This window comes from Eumetopias jubatus, unplaced genomic scaffold, assembly GCF_037043125.1.
Source record: "Eumetopias jubatus isolate StellerSeaLion01/CBP00866 unplaced genomic scaffold, mEumJub1_p1.0 scaffold_17, whole genome shotgun sequence".
Lineage (NCBI taxonomy): Eukaryota > Metazoa > Chordata > Mammalia > Carnivora > Otariidae > Eumetopias > Eumetopias jubatus.
Window position 1 is genome coordinate 40719871 of NW_028274823.1, and position 23392 is coordinate 40743262.

At 41.2% G+C, this 23392-nt stretch overlaps 1 protein-coding gene across 3 annotated transcripts in view; it reads right to left on the bottom strand.

Annotated features, from left to right (window-relative positions):
• Positions 1-544: 544 nt before the first annotated feature.
• Positions 545-23392, bottom strand: part of WASHC2A (WASH complex subunit 2A) — a 51543-nt gene continuing 28695 nt past the window's right edge. For 2 of the 3 annotated variants that reach the window (XM_028098558.2, XM_028098557.2), the window contains exons 19-31: positions 21584-21712; positions 20567-20730; positions 19093-19195; positions 14889-15044; positions 12557-12739; positions 9793-9921; positions 9584-9664; positions 8092-8214; positions 6862-6924; positions 6292-6504; positions 4041-4661; positions 3060-3237; positions 545-1262 (exon numbers count right to left, since the gene is read on the bottom strand). In XM_028098558.2, the coding sequence (XP_027954359.1) occupies positions 1126-1262; positions 3060-3237; positions 4041-4661; positions 6292-6504; positions 6862-6924; positions 8092-8214; positions 9584-9664; positions 9793-9921; positions 12557-12739; positions 14889-15044; positions 19093-19195; positions 20567-20730; positions 21584-21712 (2280 nt within the window). In that variant the 3' untranslated portion in view covers positions 545-1125. The remainder of the gene's footprint in view (positions 1263-3059; positions 3238-4040; positions 4662-6291; positions 6505-6861; positions 6925-8091; positions 8215-9583; positions 9665-9792; positions 9922-12556; positions 12740-14888; positions 15045-19092; positions 19196-20566; positions 20731-21583; positions 21713-23392) is intronic. The other variant, XM_028098560.2, reaches the window with a different exon arrangement.

Genomic DNA, 23392 nt, shown 5'->3' on the forward strand with positions numbered 1-23392 from the left:
CAGAGCAAAGCAGCACAAACAGCTGATCTGTGAGGGCTGTACAAAATCTCCGACTCAGTATCAGCAATTCTAAGTTCAATCTTAAAAAAAGTGCCAAAGGAATAAGTTAGTGGTTTCAGGACTTATGAAACCAACCGGGCCTGCCTATAAGACTGTGCCATGGTTACAGTTTGAATACTTAGCACCAACATGGCACAGCATAAGAAAACACAGACTGGAGGAGGGGTCAGCTATCCATGTGGCTACCATGCTGGACAACACAGTTATAGAATATTCCCATCAGTGCAGAGTTCTATGGAACAGTGCCGTTCTACAGAAGGACATTTCCATCCTCAGTACTTTTCCTTCATTATCTGGGGTCATTCTGCCTCATTCACAAAATAATGCAAAGCTCCAAAGAAATGGAAATGGACACCTTAGAGCAAGGATCAGAAAACTGTTTCTGTCAAGGGTCAGATAGGTGGCTTTGTGGGCTGTCCAGTCTGTCACAACTACTGAACTCTGGCATTGTAGGGAGGGTGAAAACAGCCATAGACAATGTAAATGAATGGGTATTCCAATAAAACTTTATTTACAAAAACAGACGACGGAGGGCCACAGTTTGCCAAACCTTGCCTTAATGAACCTATAGAGGCATTTTCAGAATTCAGTGGAATCAGAGGAAACCTCCCACTTCAAAGAGTCCTGAAGTATATAATCTCACATCCTCTTCCTCTATCACCTGCCTAGGGTCTAAACTAGGGCTTCTATCCATGAAAGGAATACTCCTGGTCATCTGTCTGGCATTGCTTCCTCTGGAATTCCCTGCCCATCCATGAAAGGCACATACAGGTTTCTTCTCCAACATGCCCCAAATCATACTGTGGCCCCATCAAGGCTAATTAAATAAAAATATAGTTTAAAAAAAAAAACAACACTGTGAAATATTTATTTTTGTTTTGCAGTATTAAGCATGATTAAAACCAGGGCAGAAAAATACTAAGTATAAGTATGTTGGGTGGGAAAGAGGTGAGCTAGCTGTTCCAGTATTTGCTTTTCCTAATTCAGTTAAGACAATGAGTACATAAGAGAGCATCATTAACTCAAGGATGTAGCTGAAGGGTGAGATATGATACCCTGTATGCTCTACTGGCCTCCAAAGGCATTCAAGGGATCATCAAATATGTTGGACACCTGTTCAGATCTTGGTTCAGGTGCTGCCTGTGAAGACCGACTTTTTGGTTTGGTTGTCTTAGCCTGGATACCACAGGAGAAGATATCATCTTTAAAAAGAAAAAAAAAGAAAAGGATTTGCTGATTAGGCAAGAAAATAGCTGCTTGTAAGACACATCTACATAAATCACCAAATATTCAAGTCTGGTAACAGTAGGGGATACCAAAAACACTAAGAGTCAAGCCTCTTAGATTCTGGTCCTGGCTTTGCTACTAATTAAGTTTTATGAGCTCATACAAGTCACGGGTTGTCTCTGACAACAAGTTTCTCAGCCACAAAGGTACGTTGTGTACACGTGGAGGAGACGAAAAAGGGAAAGATAACCGAACTCCAATCCTAGCCCTGACTTTACTATCTGAGACATTATACCTACTTCTACATTCTCTTCCCACTGGATTTTAAAAGGAAAGGGCAATACAAATAAGCAAAGGGAAATCCAACATAGGAGTCCCCCTCTTTCAGAATAAACGCACCTATCTGAGGCACGTCAACGCCAAAAATATAAGTCTTTATGACTACATTCATGTTTAGTTATTTCACTGCCTCTAGTGTTTCATGACTCATCTTACTCACCTGTAATGTTACTGCTAGGATTCTATCCTACATTTTAGCGTGTGTACATAAAGATACCTACACACAAATGTTAAAGACCATGGCATTGTTTTTAATAAAGGAAATGTGGCAACAATCTAGATCACCTTCAATATGCTAATGGCTGAATACAAAGGAATACTATACAACCACTAAAAACAAAAAAGTAGATAGGTCTCTAAGGACTGACATGGGAAGACATTAAGTGACAAAAGGAATAGCAGAACAGATAAAATATATTCATATTTTGGAAAAAATAAGTATATATTTCTACGTATACAAAGTTCTTTTAAACATCCCCAGGTCTGAAAGGAAACACATCAAACTCTTGATAATGGTTACCTTTAGGGATTGTTTTTCACATTTTACATTTTCCAAATAGTATTCATCTATTACAACAGGTATCTATTACAACTTTTGTTGTAATTAAAAAAAACAAAACAAAACGAAGGCTCTTCTGCATCCCCTGTGGTGGGAAGCAGGTAGAGACAAAGCACATGGCTTACTCCAGGAATAGGCCCCATGTGGCACTGCAGCAGCTGCTTTCTGCCAGTTAACCCCAAGGTCTAGACCTGGGAGAGGAAGAGGACAGAGGAGAAAGTGTGTATTTGGCCTCAGCTCAAGTCCTATCCACCAACACAGGACATAGCAGGAGGGTCACATCTAGGATTAGGCATTCAGCTTGCCCATTAATAAAGTAGATGTTATACCATGGGGGAAAATAAGCATGTTTATAAACACAGAAGATCTCTGGTGAGATATTAAGTCTGAGTAATAAGCTGCTTTCATATATAATCCTGCTCTCCTCCTGCACTTCCCCCTCCATTCTCTGAACTCCTGACCCTCTTCAGTTAGAACTGACTCAAACAACTGCACCACACCCGAGGCAGCCACCATGGCCTACTTCAGCCTGTGGGCATTTCTGACCCTCCCTTCATAACATCAGAATTTGCAGGGTTATCACAGATGATTAGCAGGGGGCATACTAAAATAAAAGTTAAATTATAAATAAAGGTCAAATTCTGGGATCTTTCAAATTCCTTGATGACCATCAGAACAAAAAGTTGTCTCACCAAAATAACTAGTCCATTTACTTATCCATCCTCAGCCTAACTCAGGATTATACAGCAAGCCAAAGGAAACCCACTGGGGAACATTTTCTAAGAAAGGGCCCACACAAAGGTAGCCAGAGAAATAAATAATAGTCACTGAATGGTAATCACTCTCTGTGTCAAATGTAGAAAATCAAACTTACCCATATCATCATCAAATATAGACTTAGCTTCCACTTTCTTTTTGGACTTTTCTTTTGGTTTTACAGTTAGGTCAGCAAAGATATCAATGTTATCATCAAACAAGTTGGATTCAAATGTTCTTTCCTTGTCTCTCGTTTTTTGTGAGGGTTTGACTGCTTCTGTAGCAAATATATCATCCTTGTTGAGCCAAAAAACAAGTAAAACAATTTGAAATCAAGTTGAAGAACTGCAAACTGCCACCACATTCTGGGACAGCCACGAGACCTGCTCTATCTGGAATCCCTACTCCATCCAGATCTCTGCCTGGCCCAGTCCTTGTCTTTCTTCTAGTACCAGCTGAAGCGCCAGCTCTGTAGAGAGGCTTTCTCTAACAGTCCTACCTGAAGGAGTGGCTCCTACAACTAGCCATCCCTCTGTTCCACTGCCCTGAGATGTTTTCTTTATGGTACTCAACATTATCTGAAAACAGTTTATCTGTTGCCCTGTCTGTATCCAATGTCCCTAACATACTGGTCCCAGCTCACTTTGTGCCTCCAGTACCCAGAGGCTCAATAAACATGTGCCCAGAGAGCGGTACTGAAGGCCTTCCTGCTGGCACTAAGTTGTCAACTCCAGCCAGGCCCTGTTTCCTCAGGAACCAGAGGCTAAACACTTAAGCAGTACTCTGAAGCTGCTTTATATAGGTCACAGAGCAACATGCCAAGGAAGCGGACTACAGCAACATGCTGATAAAAACTATAAAAATCAAGATTTAGATCATTATGGCCAGCCAAGAACCAGCCCCACATGAAGCAAAACAAAAAACAACTTCTGAGTAACTTTCGGAATTACTAATTAAAGAACCCAACTGTAAGTAGTAAGCAAGTAGATAGCAAGCAGCAATGAAACAAGATTATTGTAATGTACGACTCAAATGAGCCAATCCAGTATTTCTCTTAACATAGAACCAAGTCCAAAAAGGTACTGTTATGTCCTATTACCTCAAAAATATCTTGTGCTTTTGAGATGACATCCTGCTGACTGTTGGATTTTGACTCATTCTTCTTGCCTTTCTGATCTGTAAAGAGATCATCCTCATCTTCCAAGAGGGGAAAAGGATTCGTTTTCTTTGCTAGTTTTCGTTTAACAGACTGGAACAGATCATCATCACTGCCTGCCTCCCCTAGTACAGGAAACATGGGGCTCTTTTCTTTACTTCCCCCTGGCGGGTTGGCCAGGCTCTCTGCTGCCTTTGGCTTGGCTTTTCTTCTCCCCGTGGACTGAGATCCAGTGCCCTTGGAGAAAATATCTCCAGAATCAAAAAGGTCATCCTCAAGAGGCTGTCCCAGAGATTTCACAAAGGAGCTTCTGTCCACTTCAGACACAGGACCGCCTGCCCAAGTTGGAATGGTAGCTACCACCACCTCCTCAGAGCTGTCTCGTCCACCAGCTGCCCTGGGCTGTGGCTGAGGATCATCACCTGGTGAAATGTCTCCATCTGCCAAGTGTGCAATGGATCTTCTAGAGACACTCACATCATCAGCCTCACTGGACTCCTGGGCAGCCAACCTCCGAGCCGCACGGGTCTGCGGTCTACGCTTCCCTCTCACTTTGACCCGGCTCTGCAATGACAAAAAACATGTTGAGCTAAAGATTTAAAAAAAAAAAAAAAAGTGTTCAAAACTAACATAGCAAATAATCAGTGACTCAAAATATTATAAAGTTGTCTGGTCTACCTCAATCAAGATATTATCTAAGACACAGAAGGGATGATTTCCTAAAGATTTCCAAAGACATTTAATAGCTTCTCCAAGACTGCATTACTCTGAATCTTTTAATATTCCCCATTTTTGAGTCTTTGGAGGGCAATATCTGTCCAATTTCATACAAAAGGTTTCATCTGCTGCTGGAACCCTGCAAAGTAGGCATGTTGGTACTCTTGTGCTCCACACCCTCCCTAGCCCCTTACTCTGCCCTCGGTTTACATGTGGGTATCTTTCAAAACAAGAAAGAATCAGGAGGAATTCTAGTGCTAACCTTTACCAGGGGGTAGCCTAAAACCAGGCTCCAAGACCAGGAAGATAAAAGACAATAAACAAAGGTAATCTAAAACGTTCTTTTCTTCAAGTCAACAAACACTAATTTCAAATGCTAAATATTTCACATAAAAAATGCGGTTTAGAAATCAGAACTTTTAAGATAACCACAAAATAGGAGTTACTTATTAGCAATAATGTAGTATTTGTGATATTTCCCAAAATATACAGTGAAATAGTTTTAAGGTACAAGCTACTTTGGCCAAAGTACTTGGCTGTGTGTGCCTATTTCAAGAAAATTTCACAAATAATTTTAAGAAGTAGCCAATGTAAACTTACCTTTCACCTTACCAAAGGCTCACAAAAAACAGAACAAAAGGAAGGATATTTTATTTTTCACAAGTTTGGAAATACTTAAAATGAATGTATTTGCTAGGGTTATCCGAGGTACTGTTGCTTACTCAGAGATCAGCCAAGATTTTCTAGAGAAGGAAGACTGGATAGAAAAGAGAACCAACTAAAATAAAAGCAAAACCTCAAGGAGTTCAGTCCATCCAGCACACACCCACAATCATGTGGGCCAGTGGACAGAACCGTACCAGCAGGGAAATAACTGCCACAGGATCTTAGAGGGAGCCCAGGACAAGAGGGCAGGAGGGGAAACATCACAGAAGCAGTGAAGTCTGGGCCGACTGTCAACGACCAAGAGCACTCCTAACAAAGGAAGCAGCCCAAGCTGTTGGCAGTACGGGGCTGAGGTGTGTGTGTTCATGGACCAGTGCCTAGTATGCCTGGAGTTTAGGCTGACAGTGTGGTTGGTGAGCAAGTTGGAAGCTTTGGTTAGCATGGTTTGTAAAAAGGCTTTAACACCAAACCAAGGAGCTTGAATGTCCTCCTTTGGGCAGCAGGGAAGCCAGCAGAGGAGGGACGCGATCTGCTCTGTATTTAAAAGACCTTTTAAATGCAGGACAGCCTGGAGGAAGTGGGACTTCACGTGGCTACTAAGCAGAATGTAAATGTAACAAACAGAAGCAGTGGAAGGCAGAATTAGGAAGGCGTAAGGGGGATGGAGAAGCTGAAGGAAGAGGTGCCTCCTTCACATGGGGAATGGGAGGCAGTCTATGATGTGTAACTGATGGACTAGGAAGAAATATACAAGTTACTCTGGCTAAAAAAAAAAAAAAAGCAAGCAAGCAAGCAAAGGTGGTTTCATCACCTTGTTTGCACTGTGTAACGTGTCTGCCTGAGCTGGAAGATCGAAACTCACGCCGGCCTCCCCACTACTGAGAAGAGTGGGCATACTTTCCAGACTGTGGATCCTCTCAGGTTCAGATGAAGGAAAAGCCAATTCTGGCAAAACAGGCTTTATTCCAGAGATCTGGGGAGCCGCTGCAGGCAGCAAGGCTGCTGGATTAATCGCTAGATTGGCCTAAAAAAGAAAAATGAAACTTACTCTGTATGTTTTCTTAAACACAGCCATCTATTATTACTACTGTGACATATGACAAGAGACACAGTATACATAATGTATAAGATGACAAGAGAAAGAAAAATGAAGGGAGGTCTCCTGATCTAGTCTTAGAATTAAAACAGAGTAAGATTATATACCTGTGCCCACCACTGGGACCAAAGAAAAGATGTTACAGACACAGCACACAAGAAGCAACAACTAGAGGGTGGGGAAGAGATAAGAAAATGCCTGGCAGTAGCTGACAAAAGTAAATATCCAAAAAGTTTATAGATGCCACAAGGCAGGCAGTGAAGATTCCAGACATGTTATAATTACTTGTATTTTCCAGATCCGAGGGGATGGCTCTTTGGTTTTAAATGGAGCGGGACCTGGTGAGTCCTGTGTGAAATTACATTCAGTTAAAAAATACATTGGGGAAATAGAAAAGTGTCTCTTGGATTACACTTATGCCCATTAAATTTGAGGGAGCAAAGCTGTCATTTTCTGTAATTCTATAATGGGAAAGGTATTCAAAACTCTCCTGGGGCCTTGAAACCTTTCACTAACATTATTTCACTTATGCCTCCTCATCCGTTGTGTAGGTGGAATGCTGTCATGACAGACTATAGATGGAGTAAAGGCAGACAAAGATTATGGGTGAGATTCCTAAGAATCACAGTGTATCACAGCACCAAAACCTGACCAGTTGGCAAAATTACCATGCTGGTTACCCCACCCAGCAAATACCACAGAGCACACCGAAATTCACACACAACCTAATGCACTGAGGTTCTAGAAGCAAGGGAAGCTGAAACTTGGGGTGAGTCATTGGAGATATGCTCTCCCTAGTGCCTGGTTTTCACAGCTCAGGACACTGAAGCCTCAGGGAGACATCCAGAGACTGCTGTAAGCCAAAACTGGATCTCACTCTCCAGTTCCGGCCTGCTCCCCGAATGAGTTCCAGAGAGAAGACTGCTGAGGACAGAGACCTATCAGCAGTGACCTCAGGAGAGGAAACCAAGAAAATGTGGGAATCAAGGAATTTGTTATAATTTATATTTAATTCTAATGCAATTCTTACTCCAACATAACCCAAAGGGACAAATGGGGGTTCTAATGGGGAAAATATTCTTCACCCTATATTAACTCTATCTTGGAACTGAATTTGAAAGTTGTCCAAAAACAGTAATCATAAGTATAGCTTCATGGGACTGGGCTATAGATTGAGAAGAGATGAGGCAGCAGGGAGGCATATTTAAAAAAAAAAAAAACCCACAAGACGGGCACCTGGCTGGCTCAGTCAGTAGTAGAGCATGCAATTCTTGATCTCCAGGTTGTGAGTTCAAGTCCCATACTGGGTATAGAGCTTTACTTCAAAAAATGTTTAAATTGTGAAATTTAAAATTTTTTTTAAATATAAAAACACACACAGTTAAGAAAGAGAGGTAGTCCTACTTGCTGTTTCCTCCCTAATCAAGAGAACTCTGAATACCCTTGGGTCTGCGTGATGGAGTCCTTCTGTCCAGGGATGTAAACAAGAGCTTAAAGTCCTTAAGCAGTTCTAACCTGAGGTGTTTCCGGTTTCAGTGTGCTTTTTCCTTTGATACCCTGAGTGGAATCAGGATGTTTCTGGTTCTTGAAAGAGGATACAGAGTGGTCTTTTTTCATTACTCTCTTCTTTTCTGATATCTTCAAAAGAAAAAGAATATCAAACACCTGTCAGGTATCTTAAAAATTTTAAAGAAAACTCATAACTCATAAAAATAATCTGGCTTCTGAGTTTTGAGTCATTTCTCAAATGAGGGTTGAAGACAAAGGCAGCATTTCAGATGGCATTCTAAAGACCGTGACCTTCTCGGGAGTCTTCACTATGCTAAACAGAAAGTAGAGAGTACCTAGGGATGCCTGCGTGGCTCATTCAGTTAAGCGTCTGCCTTTGGCTCAGGTTATGATTTCAGGGTCCTAGGATCGAGCCCTGTGTGGGACTCCCTACTCAATGGAGAGTCGGCTTCTCCTTTTGCCCCTCCTCCCCCCACTCATGCTCTCTCTCAAATAAATAATTTTTTTTTTATTTAGAAAAGAAAAAAAATAGAGAGTATCTAACAAAATCTACTGGGGTGGAGAAAAATGACACAAACAGGTTAACACTCAGATTTAAAGCTTTGCACGTGAAAAGCAAAAATATTTGGTCAGCATGTTGCATGCAATGGTCTTTCAATAAACAACCTAAAAATCAAACAAATCTGGGGGCACCTGGGTGGCTCAGTTGATTAAGTGTCCGGACTCTTGATTTTGGCTCAGGTCAAGATCTCAGGACTATGAGTTCAAGCCCCATGTCAGGCTCCTTGCTGAGCATTAAGCCTACTTAAGATTCTCTCTCTCCCTCTGCCTCTGCCCCTCCCTCCCTCCCTGTACTTTCGTATGCTCTCTCAAAAAATAAAAATCTTAAAAAAAAAAAATCAAACAGGGCACCTAAGTGGCTCAGTCAGTTAAGCATCTGCCTTCAGCTCAGGTCATGATCCCAGGGTCCTGGAATCAAGCCCCGAGTCAGGCTCCCTGCTCAACGAGCAGCCTGCTTCTCCCTCTGCCACTCCCCCTGCTTGTGCTCGCTCTCTGTCAAATAAATAAAATCTGTAAGAATAAATCAAACCTGTAATACAGTAAGAGCCTGGGTTGGTTAATGCTTTAATGTTAGGAAACATAAGATGGGGACACCACAAACAGTCATCAGCACGCTATTTGCCATTCCTTTACTAGTAAGCACCACAATTCTCTGTGTATTTTCCTTACTCTTTTTTTAATGATTTTATTTATTTGGAGGGGGAGAGAGCACAAGGGGGAAGGGGCAGAGGGAGAGGAATAGCAGACTCCCCACTGAGCAGGGAGCCTGACATGGGGCTCGATCCCAGGACATTGAGATCATGACCTGAGCCGAAGGCAGACACTTAACTGAGCCAACCAGGCATCCCTGTATTTTCCTTACTCTTATAACTATATGTTAATTTCCTTCCCAGAAGCCTTCCCCCACACCCCAGTACTGAGAACAAAAGGCTTGTACCAAAGGCTGTGACTTGGCAGGGCTGAAAAGATCATCATCTTCATCATCCCCAAACAGGCTCCCAACACTTGGCTCTAATAACTGGAATAGACAAAACTCAAATTCAGTATTCAAAACAAATGCCATTTACAAAGAGAACTAGGTGAGCTGCTGACATAATATCTAATACAATAACAAAATCATCATGTGAAGAACCTTTTGAAACTGACCCTGGTTTTCTTGGTGCCAGAGAAAAGGTCAACATCCGGGTCATTGTCCTTCTGGAGCTTGTGACTAAAAAGGAGCTCTTCATCCTGAAAGACACCTGTGCTCTTTGGGCGGGCATCAGGATCAGGGCTCTGGAAAAAAGAGGGAAATTCTAAGGGTTTACCCAAGGAAATCACAGCTACAAATATGGAACTACAAAGATATCCCCTGCAGCTGTTTACAAATGGCTAAGGACTGGACACAGCCCAAGTGCCAATCAAAAAGGGAAGGACACATTCACAGAACAGAATACTATGGAACTACCAAAAACAGTGGAAAATATATTGGTAAATACAGATCACATACAATCTTCCAGCCTGTAATAAATGTCTGAACTTTTAATTCCCAAATAAGAAACATCTTAAGGATGAAAACACATAAAATCAAATAAGTACTTCCATCTCATTCACAAAGAGAAGAGAACGCAGCTGACTTAATACCAGAACTACAAGTGGTCAAGTATGTATCCCTAATCTGTCAGCATCCGATTCCAACCTTCCCCTATGCCCATCCACTTTCCATCCCACTATCTTCAGATTCCAAACAAGTTTTTTTATTTGGTAGAGTATCTGATGTTTGAAAGTTACTATTCACATTACTTGTTTTGACACTCTAATACCCCCAACTTGACATTCTAAACTCCCCTATTTCTTTTTAATGTTAGATAGAAGCTACCATAACAGAGCAGTGGAAGGAAGGCCCGGAGGCAGAGCCCCAAGTCCCTGAAGGGGAATGACAGAGACAAGAGCTGGAGGCAAGGATGATATAAATAAGTACAACATCCTGCATCTTGACCTTCTGACTTCAAGACTTTGGGGCTGACAGACCAAAGAGCCACAGGTGTGGAACACATGCTCTCCTCTCCTCTTCCATCTCTGCCCCAGGGTAACCCCTAGACTCATTATAATGCATCTGCATTGAAGGTGTCCGTTGTCCCTGCCCTCCCTGCCCCCCGCCCCCGACCCAAACCCAAGGAGAAAGGCTGCCAAGACCTTTCCGGTAACAAACCTTGCCAGGTCAAAAACTCCCCCTTCCCAGCTGTGGGAGGAGCTTCCCAAATGATTGGAAGCAGCTCTGTTAGAGACCACCCCACCTCTCAGCCTAGAGAGACCCAATAATATCCAATCCCAAAATAACCGAGGGGCAGGTTCCACCTTGTAGAACCTGCCCACTCTCCCACCTTGAGAGTATACTTTCACTTTAATAAACTGCTTGTGTTTGCTGCTTTCCTTTTGGCTGTTTTTTAAGTCCACTGAGGATCCTCATGTAAATCTCCTAAGGAATCCAAGGACTGAGACCTTCATTCACACAATGTAGACTCTCTCACCCATAACATTTAGTATCACAACACAGATTAAAAAAAAAAATTCACAACTGAGTAGATGTGTCACATTAAAAATTAACTAATTATTGGGGCGCCTGGGTGGCTCAGTCATTAAGCGTCTGCCTTCGGCTCAGGTCATGATCCTGGGGTCCTGGGATCGAGCCCCACATCGGGCTCCTTGCTCGGCAGGAAGCCTGCTTCTCCCTCTTCCACTCTCCCTGCTTGTGTTCCTTCTCTCATTATGTCTCTCTCTACCAAATAAATAAATAAAATCTTAAAAAAAAAAATTAACTAATTATTATTACTGATTACACATAAAAACCCAGTGTAACACAATAACTAAGTTTGAAAGTTTCACAAACATGAAAATCAGTACAGAATCACACAGTAAAAGACTAAAAAAATATATATATATAGCAAATAATTCATATTCACTATGTGTAGCTCTCATTTATAAACAGGGTTATACTACTGGTGTAATAAAAAAATAATAAAGCACTTTTCATAGAAATCAACATGGACCATTTCCTCAGTTTGGTTTACAAAAAGGCACTGGCAATATGCCACCTTATGGGTTTTTTTTTTTAACATCCCTATTGAGATAAAATTCACATACCATAAAATTCACTTAGTGTATAATTCAGTGATTTTTTAGCAAATTCACAGAGTTATGCAAACACCATCACTGTGTAAGTTAGAACACTCCCATCACCCCAAAAGAAACCCCAGTCCCTCTCCATTCTCATCTACCTCACTCCCCCAGACCTAGGCAACCACTGATACACTTTTTCTAGCTCTACGGATCTGCCAATTCAGGACATTTCAAATAAATGGAATCATAAAATACGTAGTCTTTTGTCACTGGCTTCTTTCTTTCAGAATGTTTTCAAGGTTCATCCATGTTGTAGCATGTATCAGTAATTCATTCTTTTTACTGTCAAATAATATTCCATTTTGAATAGATACTGTTTATCCATTCATCAGTTGATGGATTCTTTAGTTCTTTCCATCTTTTGACTATAATAAAAAATGCTGTTGCGAACATTATGTTCTCGTTTTGTGTGAATGTGTGTCTTCATTAACTCTTGGATATATACCTAAGGGTGGAATTGCTAGGTCTGGGTGGTGACTCATGTTTACCAATTTCAGGAACTACCCAATTGTCTTCTGAAGCAGCTGCACTAATTTACATTGCCAACAGCAGCACAGGCGGGTTCCAGTTTCCCCACATCCTCGCCAACACCGAGCTATTATAGGAAAAGTCAACAAGTGTTGGTGGAGATGTAGGGAAACGAGAACCCTCGATTCTTCAGTAACTCACACGACAGAACAGACACCATAAAATGAGATTCTTTTATCCTTTCAAAAACCTGAAACTAATAACTTGATTGCTTTTTGCTCACCTTTCCTACTTCTTTCTTTGGAGCTTGGATGCTGTTTTGATCTTCCGTTTTATCCTCTTCCTCATCAAACAAACTAAGAACAGTTTTGGTTCTACTTTTGGTTCCTCTGTCCACAGGGGCTGATGAAGAAAATAAATCAGAATGCTTGACTGCTTCCTGAGTAGATACAGTCAAAGGTCCTCCCTGAAAATGGAAACGACAAAAAAATAAGTACCATGTAGAAATACAAGTCCCACTGTGGGACCCCCCGAACTCCTCAATAATTCAGTAACGGCGACATTTGCATGTTTCTGGGCGCTATAGCTAATCACATCTACTTCCAAGTAATGAAATACTGAGGCCAACTCTCCACTGACTGCTCCAACAGAGACTCTTGTGCAGGTAATTCATAGCCAAAGATAATTTTTCCAACCAGTTTAAAGTCATGGGTCCCTTCTTCCTACCAAGAGATATACGTATCCATTATAACCCTGATCCACACAGGTTGCTCATGAACTGTAAATAACTTAAGTCACAGAGAAAACACAAATGCCAATCACTAGGAATGGATCATGTATTTCCTAGTATTTAATTAATACTTCAGTCCCAAGGAGAAAACTTACTCACAAAATGAGACACTTAAACTGTAGAAGGCTCACACTGCATTATGCAATTAAAAGAATCACTAAAATGAGCCTAAAATATTTATTTGCTCAACAAGTTCCACATTTCAAGTAAGAGACCACTGATTTTTTTTAAAAGATTTTATTTATTTGAGAGAGAGAGAATGAGAGAGAGAGAGAGAGAGAGAGAGCACATGAGAGGGGGAAGGGTCAGAGGGAGAAGCAGACTCCCCGCTGAGCAGGGAGCCCGATGCGGGACTCGATCCCAAGACTCCAGGATCATGACCTGAGCCGAAAGCAGTCACTTAACCAACTGAGCCACCTAGGCGCCCCAAGAAACCACTGATTTTAAGAACCACTATTACTGTATGAACCACTAAGAAAAAAACAACTCCCAATTAAACATGCCACTGACTATGAAGTACATCTTAATTTCAAAGTGATCAAACTATGGAAAATATGCTTCTTTGAAGAAAGAGGTAATTCAGAAGTGCCTACTATGTGGGAGGTAATATGCTAAGTACTACAGATATCATGGTAAGCCAAAGAAACATGGCCCCGATCCTCAAGGAGCTTATACTCAAGACAGAGGCGGCAGTGCAACAAGCAGCTGGACTTCCGGCTGACTGGGGTAACTCAGGGGCTACGGGAACACAGGAAAGGTCCACACAGAAACCAGAGGTAGAGAATGTCATACAATGTCTCAGGTACAAATAAAATATTTGTTATCACTGCAGCTCTAAGGAGCTTCAACAGGAAAAGTGTATGTGATATTCTTCAGCTAGGCCCTGAAAAAGAGATTAAATGTGAACAGCTGAACATGCAGAGAACAAGAAAATTTAGGGAAAAAAAAGAAAAGGTAGGGGCTCCAGGGTGGCTCAGGCAGTTAAGCGTCTGCCTTTGGCTCAGGTCATGATCCCGGAGTCCTGGGATCAAGTCCCACATCGGGCTCCTTGCTCAGCGGGGAGTCTGCTTCTCCCTCTCCCTTTGCCGCTCACTCTCTCTCTCTCTCTCTCAAATAAATACATCTTTAAAAAAAAAAAGAAAGAAAGAAAAAGAAAAAATATACAGACACCGAAGGCCATCACAGACCCCCAGTTGCAGCCAGCAGCCTTGTCTACAGGCTCCTGCAGATGACAGACCACCCAGGAGAAGACAGCAAATGTTTTAGAAGACAGAGAAACTTTACTCTCTAATTAACAGGAATGTCAACTAAATGTAAAAGAACAGGAAATTAAGTTTTTTTTTTTCTTTTTAGGAAATTAAGATCTTAAAACAGTCATTTTAATTCAAGTACAGGTAGAAGCAGAAGAGAACCAAGGGCAGCAGGAACACTACAAAGGGAACATGTCAGAAAGAGCAGACACGCAGAGAGAAAGCCAAAATGAAAACTAAGATGGGGGAGAACACCCTGGTGAGAGAAAGACAAAACAGACATGGACACAAGATGACAGAGTGCAAACAGGAGAAAGACACAGCACTGTGTACACCTGTGCCTCGAAATGAGCCTGAACGGCGAGAACAGTGGTGAAGATTTCCCTGAATGGTGGCATCAGATTTTCTTCTTCACGCTTCTCAGTGTTTTCAAAGTTGTCAACAAATTATTTGAAACATTTACTTTCTGAGGTAGAAAAAGGTAAGGGTGTGTGCATTTGTGTGTATGGGTGTCTGTGTTTTACAAGACATGAGAAACAAACGTATCAGAATGGACACACACAAAAAAAGTCTACCTTTTCTGACTCCTCAAGCACACGAGTGCTCCCCAGTACTGACGGTGCTTTGGCGCCCTCAACGTTCTTATCCACAGGTTTCACTCCAAATGGTGCCTCCTTCTCTTCTTCATCGCTGAACAGCAAAGGTGGTACCTCGGGGACAGGCTCTTTTTTCTACCAAAAGAAGAGTAGATGACATCCTTAAAAACAAAAGTGTGCCTGATGAGCATGGCAATGTCTAGAACAAGGCGAAACCACAGTCCTCGAGTTAGCAAGACGTGGGGAGAGAGAGTGCAGGACAGTGAAGGGGGCACAAACAGGGTGAAGGAATAAACACCACCCCCTCAGACCCGCAGACACAGCGCTTCACAACTTCAGCCACTACAACACCTGCACATGTCTCTGTTCACTTCACAGACACTGCCATCGCCCAGACCCTGACCTCTACCACCCAGAGAGCTACTAGTCTCTTCTCTCTGCCTCCCTCCTCACATTTCAGCTCAATGATGTCATCCAGAGCTGCCCTGCTAAAATAAAATACCCACCAGACTACTTCATCTCCCACCCGCCTGCACTGTTTGCATTAAGCAAATACTACACGACAGTCAACTGACACTTCATTTTCTCTTTATCCATCTGCATCCTATCAGTCCTCACTACTCCTTATACCTACTGTAACTCTCACACTTCCATGCTTGCTCCTGTCAGTAGAAGCAAATCCTCATCTTTCAAACACGGCCCAGCTCGAGGTCACCCATAAAGGTTTCCCTGTTCTCCCTCTTTAGTAAGTATCAGTTGCTACATTGGTAAGATTATTTATCCCTCTACCTAGCCTTTACTTCACTAGCTTCCTAATTTACATTAATAGCTATTATGTATCTGTCCATTCACCTGAAAGGATCATATATTTCCACAGCCAGTCATGGTCCTTTCTACCAAGAAGGTGGTCAATGCAAGTTTGCGAGCACTTTGTCCCATCTCCCACCTGTTCCTAACGTGGGAGGCAGGGATTTCAGAGATTAGAAAACTGAGGTTATGTGCCTTGTCTACAGTTACTGTCATCCTTCGGGCAAAGGATTGATCAAAAATTCTTGAGAAAAAACTATAACTCCGTCATACCAACTAGACTAGATGGTATGAGGAAGTAAACTCTGAAGCAATACCTAAATCAAGTTAGGAAGACAGACCTGGGGAATCAAAGAACCCTACTAACTATGACAGAATGAAGTAAAAATAGGGCAAGATGTTTGGTTACTGTTAGGCAGAGGTTCTCAAAATGTATAATCATTTGAACCTGAAATAAAAGACTGGAAACTCAAAAAAACAGTTTCAAAAGAGATAAGGCAATACTGAAATGATTAAAGGAAAAAAATTTTGTGGAATGTGCTCATCTCACTGAGAACTACATATAACTTCGATGCAAGTCAGTCAGGGTGAGAAACTAGACTTAAATATGGTTCCTTAAACCAATAAAAATGCCACCCAAGCTTTTGGCTGTAAATGTTCCTAAAGATAAGCTGACTTCATCTTCATCATGAAATTAATTTCACTGATAGGTTTTTAACAGAGTCACATCTAACTTTAAAATATTCTAGGATCTCTAAACAAAAATTATCTTTTATATACTGTTGTCCAAGGGTGCTTATATTTCACAAATGGTAAAATTCTGTGTAGTTTGTTCAGCTACTTAAGATGTTGATCTTTGATCTTTTGTCTCATTTAACAATCATAATTACTACAGGTAGAAAGAAGTTTTCCATTTCCAAAACCTTTAAAATTTATTAAATTATTGCTCATTTATCCAGGGTCCAAGTTATTATTTATAATCTACAAAGAAAAACCACTCAGATCTCCTGACTCTTTTAACCACGGAGCCACCTGATGTCTTCTTTAGGGAGATGCAAGGATGGGTGATTCAAGGAGATTAGGAGCACCTCAGAAGTAGCAGTAGGGAGGGCAGCACACTCCTCCCAATGCTGAAAGCTTCTGGTACAAGTTGTGCAAACCCACTTAATGGGAATGTGGTGGGGAAAAAGTCCCTAGATCATCAACTGACATGTGCCTGGTCTGGGAAGCTGTCACAGGACAAGTTAACATTTGTCTTATGTCTGAAAATATGACTATTTCCAGATCAGGGAGACAACAAGGTCCTCTGGAGTACTGTGGGATAGGACGAGTCACCTCGAGCACAAGGTGAGTGAGGGTGGAAAAGAGGAGTGCACCTCGAACGAGATTACAGATGGCATGGGAGGCTCAGCTAAAGCATTTGCGACAAGGACAAGACGAGACCGGGCTGCTAGAAACAGAACAAGGACAACAGCAAGGAGAGCAGATGAAAGGAGAGCATTCGTGGAGAGGCAAGATATAATCCATTATCTCAAGTCAAGGCTAAAGATGACAAGGCAGTAGGGATGGGAAGAAACATCCCTAATAAACTAGCAGGAAACAGTGATGATTATTCCATCTAAGGCAAAGTCAGTTACACATGTCCTGGAACGAGAGTGGTGAAAAAGAACGACTGAAGCTTATGGAAATGAAAAACATGCTGCAGGACAAGAAAAAAGATACATAAAAATATATATATAACATGCTCTCATTTAAATAAAACAGACATGGGGCGCCTGGAAGCAGGCCTGAAAGGGCTGGTAACACACTGTTACCAATGATTACTCTGAGAGGAGCATTAGGGCTTTGTATTCTCTATGCACATTCTAAAACTTTTTAAAGAAGGCATCCACATATTACTGCATAATTTAAAATAAACTTTAAACAAAAAATATTTAGGAGGTATGGAAGAATCAACAATCAGCCTCTAGAAAACAGGAAGCTCCAGGCTCCTCTCTGGCCATCTTTCTCCTTCCCCATACCTGGGACGGTATCAGGGACGTGGTCACCCATCACCATGACAGGAGGAGGAGGGTCTTCTGCATCAAGCATGAGTGGAGGAGGTGCCATGGTGGCTGCTCCCACATGGGAGGAGTCCCAGGGTCTCATCCCTTCTTCTATGTCTTGCATGTCTTTTTGCCTCTGTCACATGCCAAATTCGAATGGCCTGAAGTTGGAGCTGAAGGCCTGACAGCAGGCTGGGAGTTGGCTTGATTCTTGGCCTTCCAGGCTAACCCAAGTCAGATAAAGGATGTCTCCATGGGGTCTAGCCTAAAAAGTTTTACCTTTCCCTTTGGGGCTGTTAGCAACTGCCAGATGGCAGTAAAATAGTGCTTGGCCTCACTTTGTTTTCTGTGCACACGCTCACATATACCCAACTAAGGGAAGGTGTTGGGGAGGGATGAATGACAGGCCAGAGCAGGAGTCCAAGAAGCCTGGGTTCCCTGGACAAATATTATCATAATCCCACCTTCCTATCATTCTTTAATACTCCTTTTTGATATAACTATCATCGAGATTGGCTAGATTTTTTAGCTTAGGTGATTGTGGTAGTGACGTCACTTAGATGTAATCACTGGAATCATTTACACCAGATAGCCACGATGGACCTTTTCTTATCACGTCCTTTAATTTTTAAAAGAAATTTATTCTAAAAACCATAAGATTTATCTGAACTGTGTATACAGTTCAGTAGTGTTACGAATATTCACATTGTTATGCAACCAATCTCCAGAATTTTTCCATCTTGCAAAACTGAAACTCTGTACTCATTAAGACTCCCCATTCCCTCTCCCCCCAGCCCCCGGCAACCATGATTCTACTTTCAGTTTCTACGAAGTTAAATCCTCCAGGTACCTCATGTAATTGGACTCCTATACTGCCTCATTTCACTCAATGTGAAGTCTTCAAGGTCCATCCATGTTGTAGCATGTGCCAGAATTTCCTTCCCTTTTACTGTCTGGCTATTAACATAAACCAGGACCAAAGTGTTAGTACTTGAAACGTGCTCCTAAAAGGAACAATGTGTGCTTTACTGGCGTGGTCTAATGTTGGCACGGTTCCATGCGGCTACAGCTGAGCCTGGTAACCCCAGCAACGTTCTCCCTGAGGCTCCAGAGACCTACCCCTGAAAGGAACCCCTCACTCCACGCTTTGCACTTGTGCTTCATCTGTAAAATACCACGAACTAGAAGATCTCTTTCTAGAACTAGGCAAATGGGTTTTCCCACTGGACTCAGCCTCCAAGGTCAGGTTTTAGGAGCTGATTCAGGGAAGTATCACTATTCATGTAACGGCAGCTCAAAGATACTTCCTGGACCTAGGAGGTTAAGAATACCGTTGTTGTAGGAGGAATAGATGCAGGAGGAGAGCCAAAGAGAGAGCTTCCACTATCAGCATCGTCTTCAAAGAGGAGTGACACTCTCTGGGTCTTCTTTTGGCTATACAATCAAGCAAAAGGTCAAATTAAAGGCATGTTTCTGAGAGTGACAGGGAAATTAATTACAGTCATGCTGTAATGACAGGCACAAACCAGGGCTGTCCAGGCAAGCCGGGCCATGTGAGTGCCCTGCTCACAAGGCAGTATTTCACAACTTTGTTAGAGTCACAGCTCTTCTTTTTTTAGAATGGTCTTGAGATATAATTTACATACCATAAAATTTACCCTTTTACAATATATTATGCAATTCACTGGTTTTCAGTATAGAGTTGTTTCACCACAATGTAACTTCACAATATTTCCATCAACCCAGAATGAAACCCCAGGCCTGTTAAAGGTCACTCTCAATTCTCCTTGCCCCTCAGCCCAGGCAAACACTAATTTACTTTCTGTCTCTATAGATTTCTCTCTTCTGGATTATTATATACAAATGGAACGATACATGTGATCCTCTGTAACTGGCTGCTTTCAGTTAACACGATATTTAAGGTTCATCCATGTGGTAGCATGTACCAGTATTTTATTTTATTCCTTCTTATTGCTGAGTTAATAGTCCATTGTATGGATATAACACATTTTCTTTATCCTGTCTTCGGTTGACAGGATGTTTGGTTTGTTTCCACTCTTTGGCTACTATGAATAATGCTACGATGAACATTCATATACAAGTTTTTGGGTGGACATATTTTCATTTCTCTTGAGCATCTACCTAAGAGTAAAATTAAGTCATATGGTAACTCCATATGTTTAACTTTTTAAGGAACTACTGGCCTGTTTTCCAAAGTGGCACCATTTTACATTGCCACCAGCATTGTTCTTCCATGTGCTCTCCTACACTTGGCTACTGTCTGTAGAAGCAGCATGTTACACCACCAACACGGCCAATGTGCAGTCTACAAAATACCCTATGGGCTTTAGTCCAAGTATTCATGTGGAGAAGCACCCAGATCAGCTAAAAGTTACCAGCCACTGGTGTGACAGCACAGCCCTGCACAGAACCATCCTCCTAATAGGATGTTTCTCAACGCTGAGAAGATTTCCATACAAATGAGAAACCTAAGTAACTCAAACCAAACTTTATGTTCTACAGGGTATCCCAGAAGAAAAACAAAAAAGGTAACAAACTGCACTTAAAAATCCCTAGCAAAGAAAAATATAAGTAGAAGAAATTAGATAAATCCACGAAGAAAAACATTTCCCAGCATTGGGGGGAAGAAATATCTTACAAGTGAAAAAGACGTTCTCCCTCATATGACTACTAAGTAAGGAATGATTATCACATCACCCCAAGTAACTGACATCTTACGAATCAAATACCTTTACTTATTACCACAGACACTGGTTAAGTGATTTTTCACAATGACTGTCTCACCTGTCCTTAGCAACAGCAAACAGATCATCTTCATCATCCTCCTCAAAGAGACTGGTCTTTTGCACAGCCTTGGCCTCCTGCTCCTGAGTGGCGCCAGAGTCCCTAAGTTTAGACCTATTGTCAGATGCTGAGTTCGTCTGTGAATCAGTAATATTCCACTGGTCCTTAAAATATAAAATATATATTAAAATCCTGTGGCAATTCAGACTAAGGAACCTGGAAGTAAATTTCCCTAAATATTATTCCTGCATTAAAATAACTGTTTTTCTTTATTTTAACATTGTAGGCAAGGGAGAACTACCACTAACAATGTTAGAAAGAAAAAAAATGGAAAATCCATCAAAAATTCAAACGTTTGAATAAAAAAAGCAAATTATGTTGTATCATTATAAGTTGCTTCCAATAAAAAAACATTAATATGTCTACAATATCTCCAACCACATCATGCCTTCATAACTTGCCTACAATGTTAAAATAAAGAAAAACAATTATTTTAAAGCAGGAAGATTTTAATGCTCAGGGTTTGTAATGTCATCATATTTAAGGTCTTTTTCTGTACAATTAGATCAGCAGCTAAACCATATTCACTACTAGTTCTGCTAATTTGCATCTAGATAGCAAATAAAAATATTTATGTTAAGACTCAAAAAAAAGGAGTTAAACTTGCACAGGATATTTCTACCATGTCTAGCTACAGTTCTTGACTAATGAAACTATTAATAATCATTTAACAATATAATATAGTCCTAACTTATTTGAATTGGCATATCTTATAATTTGAGAGGCATACTTTATTCTCAACTGTTCTGAAAACATTAATCTTTAAGTTAATATACTATACTAAATATCCTTCTTCTAGAAAAAAAAAGAGAAAGTTTTGTGAACATAGTCTTCGGTGACTAAATTTCACCAGATATAAAACATTAGGTAGAAAAAAGAAAATGTTTAGAATAGTTGTAACTCTTAAATCCCATCAAACAACCTCTTGCTCTTCTCCAGGAGAAATTTTCAACCCACCTCCTCATCACTGCTGAACAAGGTAGATGCTTTCTTTCTGGAGGGCTCAGATGGTTTTGCTTTTTCTTGGCTCTGAGTTAGAAGAGATAATGACTGCTTCTTAGCAGCTGTTGCACCAAAAAGATTATCCTAGAAAAACAAATGGCAGAAGAGTATGACAACTTCATATGCATAGAATGAAAAATAAGACAATCTTCCACGTCAAATTGTTAAAGAATAAGTCTCTGGTCAAGTACAGAATATATATAATACCTTAAGGGGAAAAAAAATCACAAAATGTCGGTAAATTCCACTTCTCTTACGTAGAACCCTAAGACAATAGTCTATAATCTTCTCTAACTGTATTCTCCCTCCACAGAAGGGAAACAGACCACATGGAACTCAAAAGCAAAACACGTGGGAGGGAGCGGGAGGCCAAGGTCACAGAAATAGGAGGAAACCTGGCCCCACTCAGGCCTGCTGTGGGTGGGCCCTCCATGCACATCAGCAAGAGCAGTCCAGCCTGTGTGACAGCCAACAACTTGCACACCTTTCTATGTCTTAGAAACCAAAGCAATGAATTAACAGAGAGAAATTGGGAGCTTTCTCCACTCTCTCTCACCTACAAAATACACACACCTGGGACAGAGGGAAGGAATGACTTGTGTTTTCTGGTTAGTTTTAAAGAGACATACAAACATAAGCAATAGTTTACTAAATAAAACCACTGGCCTACTAAAGAGCTGATTCTCATAGGTTCAATGTCATATTTTGATTTGTGTATAGTCAAGCATTCCAAAAGTTATTATTTTCATTAAGGTAATAGAAACAAAATCATAAGAGGGCCTGAACCCAACCAAGTTAGACAGAAAAACACTCTTAACAATATACTACAGCAGGTGAATAGTCCTGAAATGTAAAGTTTCGATAAAAGGAGCCTTTAAGCAGAGTGTGGGAAGGTAGGAAAGGCCATGAGAAAAATGAACTGGTATCTGATGGAGATTCTAATGACAACAGTGAACATTTCCTATGCACTTACTATGTGCCAGGCACAGTGCCAAGAGCTGTACATGAGTTGTTCCAGCTATCACAATGACTCTACATCCTATTAAGCCATGTAAGATTTGGGAAGTTGAAGTTATTTGCCCAAGGTCCCTGATTTGCAAGTGAATGCAGGGGTCTGGTGCCAAAGCCCATGAGCTTGGCCACTGAACAGTACTGCATAAGAGGAAAGGTTTGGTTTGTCTTCTCTCTTATTTCCTTCCCCCACTTTGCTCTCTCATCCAGGGTAGGAAAGAAAAACAAGGTGAGGACGTGGCTGTCTTCTATTTGCACTTTATCCAAGACATTCTTATAGGTCATTGGGCATAATAAAGATCCATCCTCCGAGATGTATTTCTTAAAGGCAGATTTTTAAAATGACCTCTACAAAGCATTCCATAAGAGCTGGGTCAAGAATCTAATGTCCATGGGGCACCTGGGTGGCTCAGTCAGTTAAGTGTCTGCCTTCAGCTCAGGTCATGATCCAGGGTCCTGATATCGAGCCCCACAGTGGGCTCCTGCTCAGCCGGGAATCTGCTTCTCCCTCTCCTGCCGCTTGTGCTCCCTCTTTCTCTCTCTCTCAAATAAATAAAATCTTTAAAAAAATAACAATAATTTAATATCCTGCCCATTGTACAGCTAGGAGTCAAGGAGGAAGTCAGAGAAAAAAACTAAAATATTTTTGTTATATAAGCATCAGATGGTTTAACTGCCTCTCGTTACCTTGTTCTACTATATGCACCTCCGACTATAAAGCTAATCAGCAATGGTTTTCTACTGATCAAAAAC